Source organism: Macrobrachium rosenbergii, chromosome 5, assembly GCF_040412425.1.
Source record: "Macrobrachium rosenbergii isolate ZJJX-2024 chromosome 5, ASM4041242v1, whole genome shotgun sequence".
Lineage (NCBI taxonomy): Eukaryota > Metazoa > Arthropoda > Malacostraca > Decapoda > Palaemonidae > Macrobrachium > Macrobrachium rosenbergii.
The window spans coordinates 59,626,097-59,638,461 of NC_089745.1; the positions used below are offsets into that span (position 1 = coordinate 59,626,097).

The 12,365-nt window shown below is 32.4% G+C and overlaps 1 protein-coding gene across 1 annotated transcript in view; it reads right to left on the reverse strand.

The window, feature by feature from the left end:
* The window catches only part of LOC136838839 (U3 small nucleolar RNA-associated protein 6 homolog), a 183,268-nt gene that overhangs the window by 117,199 nt on the left and 53,704 nt on the right, over nt 1-12,365 (reverse strand). The window contains exon 8 of the mRNA XM_067104476.1: nt 2,340-2,537. Coding sequence (XP_066960577.1) covers nt 2,340-2,537 — 198 coding nt within the window. The remainder of the gene's footprint in view (nt 1-2,339; nt 2,538-12,365) is intronic.

The window sequence follows — 12,365 nt, forward strand, 5'->3', positions numbered from 1 at the left end:
TTTGTTAATACTATAAACTGTTAAACAACGAATTCCCAATATGGATGCTTAATGAAATAATTAATAAACTTGAATATAAGAAAAATTGTACCATTAGTAAATATAATTTCAACGTTAAGTTAGATCACCTGATTCATATTTCCCATACAAGCAGTCCCTGGCTATCAGAGGGGGTTCTGTTTCTGATGGCGTGATGATAAGCGAAAATCACTGATAACCGATAATCAGCAATTTTCACCAAAAATCGCCAACTTTCAGTTATCAGCGCCTCTGTTAGGTATGTATTGGCGCCAATACGTGATTATCGGTGGCAATAAGCAGAAATTGGCACATATCGGCACCAAAAATCGCCAATTTTCGTTGCTAGACAATAGCCGAAAAACTGGATCGCCATTAACCGAGCCCGCCGATAACCAGGGACTGCCTGTATATAACAATTTAATAGTCCTGTTCTCTTGCATGTATGGTATATGTACATAATGAATATAAATTTTTACTTACTGTACATTGTATAACTATCTTAACTATCATGGCCAATACTATAACTATATATGAAGGTATAGTTTGTATCCTAAGCACATTTTTCCCCATTAGAGATCTAATAGCAGACCCCATCTCCATAATGGTATTGGATAATAATCCAAACTTCTGATCAAACCTTGATTCGAGGCTGGCAATGGTGTGGAGAGTGGAATCATGGGAATCTGGATCAGGAATAGAGGGTAAAGTAGGAGGACTTAGAATGGGAGAAGCACAAGGAATTGGAAGAGTAACAGCTCTATCATCCCTACATTAGCAAAAGGAGTAGATTCTGTACTGGCACTATTCTCAGTCCTAATGACTGCCTTACTTTTTCTATCTCTTTCAAGTTTTTCTAGTTGAGATTTTAAGGTTTTCCATTTTTCATCCTCCCAATCCTGACACACTGTGCAAGTATTATCCTTACTACATTCTTGCCCCTACATTTAGTGTATTTAGTATGAGAACCATAAGAAAACTTGGTTAACCTAGTTTTACAACCCTCAGAACAGAAGCAAATACTGGGTGAACTAAAATCCGACATGTTGACTAAAGCAATTCTTAAAGTTAACCACAAAAATCAATCCACCAATGATTGAAGGCCACAACAACAAATTCTGAATACTTCACCAACATAGGGCAAATAACAATCCGAAAACTGATGAAGCAACTGCGGAAAAACTCCTGATGCTGATCGGAAGCCGGCAGGAAACAAATTGAGCTCTATGCTAAGTTGTTCCTCTTAGTCCAGGATAGTGGGTGGGACCTTGTCACCTACACACAAACAACAGAAGTGCTGCCACACGAATTTTGAATTTTTAAGCTGTTGTAGGTTAGGAACCAATAGCTACGTAATTACTTGGTAAGTTACTTATATAGAAATTTTTATTTTGTAGATGACATTACCTGACATCATCAGCATCACAAGGGTGAACTCTGGATGGCATCATTTGAAGTCACTGTAACCTAACTGGGTTAACAGTCAACACTGTGATTATTCTCTGCATAAAAACTTGCCAGCAATAAAGTTTGGGCAGTATACCCATTAAATACAGAAAAAAAAGGAGACTAAACCAAAGGAAGAGGCTATTCTCTTATCCTTGAGAGGATTATCTGAAATTTAAATGTTCTTAGATCTTCAGTGTGAAAAAAGGTAACAACAAAATATAACCACATACAAAAGTAGCATGTTGATTCACAAACTACCCTAACCAAAAATGATTCATTAATCCCAAAGAAATATATTAAAATATTATGAAGAAGTACGCTTACCTGATGTCAACCTAGTGTCAGGCTATTAATCAATGTCTAAATCTGCAATGAACTAATTTACAAAAATACTAATAGCCAACAGTTCACTTATTACCACTTATCAGCATCAGAAAGAAAAATAACCAAACAAAAAGTGAGGAAGGTAATACTTGTAAGTAGGAGATGTCTAAGGATTTCACATGACTGAAATAGTCACATTGCAGCTTGAGTAAGGACTCTTGTAGCTGCCTGAGATCATCTAATCCACCATAAGATGTGCAGTTATACCAGCTGAATGCCATTTTTTGAGAGGGTCTGTTGTGCGTGGGCCAACTTCAAATACATGAAATGGCCAATTATAGGTAATGTGTTCACTGTAAAACTGATATATAAACTATTAAACACCATGTCTTAATTCTATATACAAATTTTTATAAATAAAAGAAAGGATAAAACTAGAATTTATGTTTATTGTTAGTAATAATAAAATAGATATCTCTGTATTCCTATTGTGCAAAGCTGTCAACATAACATGCATAAAAATGAGTTCTTAAAAACATGACACTTACCCAAATAACATAATGTAGTGGAAGTAGTAATTTCTTATTGGATTCAAAAAGCTCAAAAAGCTTCTGAACTACAATTTCCATTATTTGGGTATTCCAACCATCTCTTAACATAAGCATTAATTCCTCTATATAAGTAGCCAAAAAAGATGGTCCAACTGCATCAAGTGCTCTGTCATATATGGATATGGCTACCTTCAGCTGAAAAGGGTAAATATATTAGTAAAAAAAGGCAATAAATTCATCTCTGGAAATTTATACAAAAGTAAGTCTTTTAATGCATACATACATACAAACATACATACTTTATATATATATATATATATATATATATATATATATATATATATATATATATATATATATATATATATATATATATATATATATATATATATATATATATATATATATATATATATATATATATATATATATATATATATATATATATATATATATATATATATACTGTATATATATGTATAATCACTCAAAAATGTTTTGCAACATACTTCAAAACTTTTCAGACAACAGCTTATAATAGCGACATCTGGCGCTATTTGGAAACTCAGTTGTAAGTGCATGAAACAACTGAACACTAGTGGTGGGTCCAAGAAATTACCTGCAGTTTCCCTTAAACAGGGCTTTTCCTGATACTGCTGTCATACTTTACTTAATTAAAGGATGTTACTATAATACTTCAGAGGTCATCGCTGTTCTTATGTTATAATATTTTCGTCTCCAACTGCCATCACTATCGTTGTTTTATCTCCTTCATATGTATGAACTTTGTAGACATAGGCCTACGACTGTTATAAGTTGAACTATTAGTCTTATTAACATCAACAAATACGACTTTTGTAAAGATTTGCTTGCACATTATTATTAATCAAATTATTTAATGACTAATCCTGTGTACCATATATTGTGAACTAGTGAAACTTAATATAAAATATACTGAACTAAACTAACAGATTTCACGTCTATTTTTGTAATACATAGAATATAATCACGCTGTAGCGTGCACACACACAATATATATATATATATATATATATATATATATATATATATATATATATATATATATATATATATATATATATATATATATATATATATATATATATATATATATATATATATATATATATATATATATATATATATATAAAATGCCATTATCATGTGTAATTGCTCATTTCTTTCATTGCTACTTAGGCCTATCATTTTGATGCCTCTTATGAAGTTAACTGAATATATAACACCTATTTTTGTATTTCTTATTATCTAAGTTTCTAAAGAATTAAAATTAGCAAGAAGTTCAACATTAATTTAATTAATGCTAAATGCCAGCAGTGAGGAAGACTACCATGCTCATCAGTGGAGAATGTCTCCTCATCGCAAAAGATGACTCAGAGAAATCATCGGCCACTGGATTATATTATAACATAAACCCTTGCCTCTATTCTTTGTGTTTCACTGATATGAAGTGTTTCTTGGCAGGAGTATGATGAAATAATATCTTGGTCTCATGTAGCCTGTTACGGATGGTTTGAGCAGCAACTTGAAGGGAAAGCGTAATGTTCTCTCTTTATTGTCAGGGGAGTTAGGTGGAGCTCCTTCAGTGATCATCCGATGATGATCCTTAACAGTAGTGCAACAATGGGGTCGTCCTCCACTTTTTACAATGAATTTATCATATTTCCTCGTTCTCTCTTTTGTTGTATCCCTCTATACATGGTTGTTTTATTTACGCTAAGCTGCCGAGCAATTTCTACAATAGACATTAGTCTTATGAAAGCTAATGATTGTGGTGTGGCTGAGTCTGTTGCCCATCTTATCGGTGCAAGTGACAAGTCAGTTTAGTTTAACTTTCCTGCCCGAATGTGGAGTCACACAATAACATACGATATTATGAGATTTTTTCTTTTTTTGCTTTTGACAACAATAATGGTTGAATTCTTTCTTTCTTTATTTATATATAATTTCATTGATGATTATTCAATATTATTTTATTAGTCAATAAGCTTTTGTCTGGATTCAAAATATAGTTTCTTCTTTGACTCTTTTGCCTAATCATCTAAAGTGAAATTTTTCAAAAGGTTTTGTCATTTTTCGTAATATGGATTTTTCACTCACCATTCTTTTTTTATATTGTTAACCGTATGATTAATAACCAAAGTCGAATAAGAAAATGACATTTCCTTGTAAATATCAAAAGAACAAATTACTGTTAGGTGAACAAAAAACTTCTGGAACATGTTGCAAAACATTTTTGAGTGACTGTACATATGTATATATGTATATACATAATATATATATATATATATATATATATATATATATATATATATATATATATATATATATATATATTGTCCCAATGCATACCAAGTACCTGGTTATTACACAACTATTCTCAAAATTCAAAAATATACCTCACTTCAGCCAGATACCTGAACTCTTATAACAATAAGAATTACAACTGAGTACTCTAAAGGTAACAGTGATCCCTTAAAAAACTTATTAACCACCTGAAACATCAAACTAAGTTTATCAGAATATGTGTGATTTATCAACAACTCAACAGGAAGTATTCTAGAGTAAAAGGGCACCACTCCATCACACAACTTTAACTGTTTCCCTGGTCTTAATTCACTTTAGCAAAACTAAAAGAACAAAACATGTTTATCACTTTGTCTTATGCACACAAAATTAATCCTGTTCACTGGTGGTTAATAAATGAAACACTGTTTTTCTAAAAATATTAAATACTGTACAAGAATTTACTTTTAAATTCAAAATTTATAATTAGAACTCACAATCTGAAAAATTTACTATTACTTGAAAATAACAAAATACTTAATTAATTCTTAAATTAAATTAAGAAACAAAACTAATTCACAAAATCTTTAATTGATCAGGAATTTAAATTAATTAAGCAAAATTTAAACTATCAAGAATCACTTAACCCTTTCATATCTGTATAGTTATCACATCACTGAGGGCACATGAGCCCCGATGTGTCTGGGAGCGCTTCGAAGCAGTGCGAAAAAATAATTATTTCTGAAAAATTCAGCAAAAATAGAAATTTTATACCAACAACGTTCATTTGGCTGTCCTTTTTTCTAAATGTTTATATTTTATGGTGGAATAGTCAGAATAAGAGTCCCAGCCCTCTAAATACAAAAAAAAATGTGAGTTATTTCAACCTGAAAAAAAAAAATCTTTACTTATTTTTATATTTTCGTTATTAAACTAAAAACTATGAATGTCAGGCTTCAATGAATTATTTTTTATGAGAAAGCCAACAAAATTCTCTAAATATCGACATATAAAAGAATGGAAAACGAATAAGTCCAGCTGGTGAAAAAATTGATAGAAAAGGGGCAAGAAACAGAGCGCTCTGCCCGGCGTATGGTGAATTATCGCTAGAAAAAGTTTTTTTGAAGAGCCCTATCTCGGTTATTTTTTCATAGAAATTACTTTGTAAATATACGAAAATGTAGAGGAAAAGTTGAAGAATAATGTGAGAGTCAAGAAAAATGGCTTTGGTAACGGCAACAGTTTCATTTGACGTTATAAATTGATTGAAACGAAAAAATGTTACCGTTGTCAACATTATCGTTCGTAGCTCAAAAGCTATAACAGTTAGGCAAAATGGATTATTTTTTTAGAAAGCCAACAAAATTCCTAAATATTGATATATAAAAACAATGAAAAACGAATAAGTCCAGTTGGTGAAAAAATTGATAGAAAAGAGGGTAAGAAACAGAGCGATTTGGCCGGCATATATGGTGAGAATTATCGCTAGAAAAAGTTTTTTTGAAGAGCCCTATCTCGGTTATTTTTCATAGAAATTACTTTGTAAATATACGAAAATGTAGAGGAAAAAGTTTGTAGAATAAAGTGAGAGTCAAGAAAAATGGCTTTGGTAACGGCAACAGTTTCATTTTGACGTTATAAATTGATTGAAACGAAAAAAAAAATGTTACCGTTGTCAACATTATCGTCAGAGCTCAAAAGCTATAACAGTTAGGCGAATGAATTATTTTTTATGAGAAAGCCAATAAAATTCCTAAATATTGACATATAAAACAATGGAAAACGAATAAGTCCAGTTGGTGAAAAATTGATAGAAAAGAGGGTGAGAAACAGAGCGCTCTGCCCGCCTATGGTGAGAATTATCGCTAGAAAAATTTTTTTAAGAGCCTATCTAGGTTATTTTTCATAAAAATTACTTTGTAAATATACGAAAAATAGAGGAAAAGTTGAAGAATAAAGGAAAGTCACGAAAAATGGCTTTGGTAACGGCAACAGTTTCATTTTGACTTTATACATTGATCGAAACGAAAAAAAGTTACCGTTGTCAACATTATTGTTCAGAGCTCAAAACTATAACAGTTAGGCAATGAATTATTTTTTATGAGAAAGCCAAGAAAATTATCTAAATATCGACATATAAAACAATGAAAAACGAATAAGTCCAGTTGGTGAAAAATTGATAGAAAAGTGGGTAAGAAACAGAGCGCGTTGCGCCAGGCATACACTGAGAATTATCGCTAGACATTTTTTTCAAGAGCCCTACCTCAGATTTTTTCATAGAAATTACTTTGTAAATATACAAAAATGTAGAGGAAAGGTTGAGGAATAAAGTGAGAGTCAAGAAAAATGGCTTTGGTAACAGCAACAGTTTTCATTTTGACGTTATAAGCTGTTGAAACGAAAAAAAAATGTTACCGTTGTCAACATTATCATTCGTAGCTCAAAAGCTATAACAGTTAGGTGAATGAATTATTTTTATGAGAAAGCCAACAAAATTCTCTAAATATTGATATATATGATAATGAAAAACGAGATTCAGAGCCCAGCCAAAATCCAGAAATCTCTTATGTGATGCACTAACAAACAGAGCTAGTTTTACCGTTAAAGCTTTGCGAAAGCATGTTGGAAACTGTTCTCGATTGACGCCGCTGTATGTAAACAGCAACACGTGTTTACAAACCTCGTTGCATGGTCTCTGACAGAAGTGTGGCCTGCCAGGCCTGGCGTGGGTGCGATCAGCTGATGTCATTGTGAGAATTTTACTAATGGATTTGCGCATGCACAGTAGAGGAACTAAAAAATTTATAGAAAATAGAGGATACCAAACAGAGTGTTTCCAATAATGTAATCCTACATTTTATAAAAAAAAAAATGTAAGATACGAGAGAGAAACGTGGTAGGATCAGCTGATTTCATTGTGAGAAATTTACTATGCCAGGAATTGCGCATGCGCAAGTATAGGGACTGCTTGCCTGGCGTATCGATGCCTGAGTTACACGGTCCAAGGTATGCTTTAGCCTTGGAAACCACCAACCGTCCGAAAATAAAAAAATTTACCCCTACCACACGTACGAAAAATGTCGGTAAATTTGACGTGTAAATTACGTCAGTCAGAAAAGAAGGGGGTAGGGGTTGTTGCGTAACTCAGACGTCAAATTGGGCAGGAAAGGTTAAGATTTGAAAAGAAAATCTTAATAAATGAAAAGTTAAATCAAGTCTGCAATGTTAAATTACCAAGAAATATTTAAAATGCTATGTAAATGTTACATCACAAACATAAAAAAAATGTGAAAATATGAAGAGATTGTAAAAAAAAAAGAAAAAAATACACATAAGATTTATCAATAATAATTTCACTATGGCAAAATTTCCCTAACTTATGTATACCATGGTATTAATAAGTAAAATTCACGTTACCTTACACAAACTTGTGAATACCTCTGTAAAATCACTTGCTGCACCTGCTTTACCACAAAACACACTTTTTTACCAGGTGTCTTTACAAATTAAATAATTTTACTAAATTCAGATCTCAAAAGTTAACACTGATACGTGACCACAAATATAGTACGTTAAAAGTAACCTTTCTTAAGAACGAGAGTGAGGGAACCAAACTAATCGGTCTCAGAAATCAGAATGAATAAATTTTTGGGATTCCAGTAGCACGTGAAACAATTACATGATGTCATTGAGGCATTTTAGTTCTGAGATACCAAAAGAAGTTCTAGAAGCAGGGAGGTGACGTCATTAAAGCATTTTGAGTGCGAGATACCATGGAGAAATTTCTAGAAGGAAAGTGACATCACTCCAGCAAAATGTTTTGAACGCAATCAGGACATTACTCTTTCTCTCAGAGGGACGTACGTGATCATAGCCATGTATGTAACATTGTGAAATCACTCATATTCTTTTAAGTACCACGGCCAGATCTTTTACAGAAATCTTTACATGATCGAAACATACTGCAATGAAGGGCCTCGGGATTGATGTGTTTTATAAACAAGACAAAAAACTCGAGTGGATTTCCAGAACTGATCAACAATTGTTATTCTAACCTTTCATCGTGTAACCCAAAACAAAGCGCTCTCTCTTATCTCAACTGATGACAACTGAAATGAAACAAGTTCTCACTAGGACACATGCGTTCCTGATACTACGTTACTATTAAAATTGTATTATCAATTCTAAATTACCTTATTAAGTCATCTAAACCATTAATTCTTTTGAGATCTGTTATGATATTTCAACAATTATTATTACATGTAATACATGATAAATAAAAGAGTACTAAATATATCAAAATTATAGGAGAATATATGTTTACAAGGTGCATCATGAAAAATTATATATATAGCATTATATATATATATATATATATATATATATATATATATATATATATATATATATATATATATATATATACCATATCTATATATATATATATATATATATATATATATATTATATATATATATATAATATATATATAAGATCAATATATATATAATGTATATATATATATATATGTATATATATATATATATGTATATATATATATATATGTATGATATATATATATATGTATATATATATATATATATATATATATATATATATATACATATATATATATATATATATATATATATATATGTATATATATATATATATAAAGATATATATCATAAGATATATATATATATATATATATATATTATATATATATATATATATATATATTATATATATAGTATATATATTTGATATATATATATGTGTATATATATATATATGCTATATATATATATATATATATAACATATATATCATATATATATATATATATATATATTAACTTTATCACATACAACTTGGCCATTGTGCATTAGTAGAATTACTAAAAGGACCTCATTCAAACTGGATGGTATCTAATAGAGTTTTATTCAAAAAATTACAAGCTTTCTTGGACAAACAGTCCACATTATCAGAAATATCCGTACAATGAGCAAACGCTAGTCCGGCTGTATTTATATCTGTGTGCTGGGTACTTTTCGAATCCTATAATCGCCTAACTCTTCCTGTGTGACCTCCACCCTCTCTTGACCTTGGTCTTTCTCTGATCCCTGGTTCCAGATGTCCGTTTTTCGAATGCGTTTTTTTCTTCGTTTCCTTGCTACTGTGTCCCTTATCACGATTTTTCTAGATATGCTGTCTTCAAAGCCGTTTCGGTGTTCCATGCCAAACGTGTTGTTGGCGCACGTTATGAAAAGCGTTCTCAACCCAGTCTAGATGTTTTGTTGGTGTTCCTGTACAGAAAACTCAAATTTTCCCAGTCTGTTCTGTGATCATTTTCCCAACAGTGTTTGGCAACTGCCGAAAAAATTATAATGCCTTATGTTCTGCAGATGTTGTTTGCTTACAGCTTTACATGATTTATAGTTTCGCCAAGTACCCTTCTTCCACAGTCTAGACATGCTGCCATATAAACCCCCGCTAATCTCTTCCCCTCTAGGACTTATTGTTTCTAACAATTTTATTCCTAATGGTGTTTTTCTAGCTGCCTATCAATTTAGTATTTAGCTTCCTGTTGATGGCATGCAATACCGAGTTGTTATCCGGAACTGTAATTATTTTCTTTCCTACCAAATGTTCCTTTTCAATCCTTCCCTCTCCCCAAAATAGTTTTTCCTTGCTTTGATATGTGATACACTCCCACCAATACTTAGATGTAGCCTAATCTCCTAAAACTCTCCCCAGGTAATCCAACTCTTCGTCTAAAAATTCAGGACTACCTGCAAATCCTGTAAGCCCTGATGGGTAGGGACCAACTCATTAATCCTATTTTTAAGGCAGAATCTTTCCTATGACTGGAGAACCTATGTATGTATGAATTGGTGTGGTCTTCTTCCTATATACAGAGATTTTAAATTCTCCCCTACCCTCTTGACCAGGACATCCAAGAAAGGAATTTCTCATTCCTTCTCTTCTTCTAATGTGAACCATGTGTTCATTTAGTTTATTTACTTTTCTACAAACTTGTGAATTCCCTTTCTCCCCTTGCATCAATGATCAAGATGTCATCCAATCTTACCCATTTCACATATTTAAGTTCCCTTTATTTACTTTCCCACCTCTTCATTTTCAAACCATTCCATAAAGATATTGGCTAGAATTGGTGAAGACTTGAACCCATGGCCAGCAGCATTTTTTTTGTATATAATGGTTTCATCCCACTTAACATCACCATCTCTCCCCACTGTTGCTGTTTTGTTAAACACCGTCTTGATCTGGTAATAGCAGCATCACGTTTTAATAACACTGCTCCCTGCCTCCCCAACAGAGGCAGCATCAAATGGGGCTCCAACCATTACATACAAAAAACACTGTACATGGGTTCCTCAAGTCCCTCCACCAATTCTAGCCAACATCTTATGGAATGGTTTGAAAAGGAAGAGGTGGGCAAAGCAAATAAAGGGAACTTAAATTGCTCGTCCTGGGTAAGATACGTGGATGACATCTTGAACACTTCATCCAGGGAGAAAGGGGAAGATCACAGCAAGTTTGTAGAAAACATAAAACTACAAATGAACACATCAAGTCTCCCATTACATCTTGAGAAGCAAAGATAAATTTGTTGTCTGGATTCCTGGTCAAGATTAGAGAATTTAAAATTCAAGGTATATAGGAAGAAGACACACACCAATTCATACATACAGGTTCTCCAGTCATAGGAAAGAAATAAAATAGATTAATAACAATTGTTGCTCAGGCTTTACAAAACCCCAACAGTCCTGAATTTTTAGACGAAGAGTTGATTACCTGAGGAGAGTTTTAGGAGATTAGGTTACCCTAAGTATTGGTGGGAGGCACATGTATAAAGCAAGGAAAACTATTTTGGGAGAGGGAAAGGATTGAAAAGGAACATTTGGTTTGAAAGAAAATAATTACAGTTCCGGACAACAACTCTATTGCACCCATCAACAGGAACTTAATAATTTCAAATTGATAGGCAGCTATCAAAAACACCATTTGGAATAAAATAGTTAGGAACAAAAACACGGGAGGGGGAAGAGATTAGATGGGGTTTTGCTTGGCAGCGGTTAATCCTTGACTGTGAAGAAAAGTACTATGGCATTAAACTGGCAAATCATGGCAAAGAGCTAAAACAACATCTGCAGAACATAAGGCATTATAATCAGACGCCGCAGTTGCCAAACACTGTTGGGAAAAATCACAGAACAGACTGGGAAAATATGAGTTTTCTGTACAGGAACACCAACAAAACATCTAGACTGGTTGTAGAGAACGCAGTAACGTTTGATCAACAACACGATGGCAGGGCACACTGGAAACGGCTTTGAAGACAGATATCTAGAAAAATCGAGATACCTTTCAGTAGCAAGGAAACGAGCAAGAAAACGCAAGAGAATGCATGAAAAATGGACATCTGGAAACAGGATCAGAGAAAGACCAAGGTCAAGAGAGGGTGGAGGTCACACAGGAAGAGCTAGGCGATTATCTATTAAAAAATTTAGCACACAGATATAAATACAGCGGGACTATGCGCTTGCTCATTGTAAATTTTATACTTGATAATGTGGACTGTTTGTCCAAGAAAGCTTGTAACTTATTGAATAAAACTCCATTAGATACCATCCAGTTTGAATGAGAGTCCTTTAGTAATATATATATATA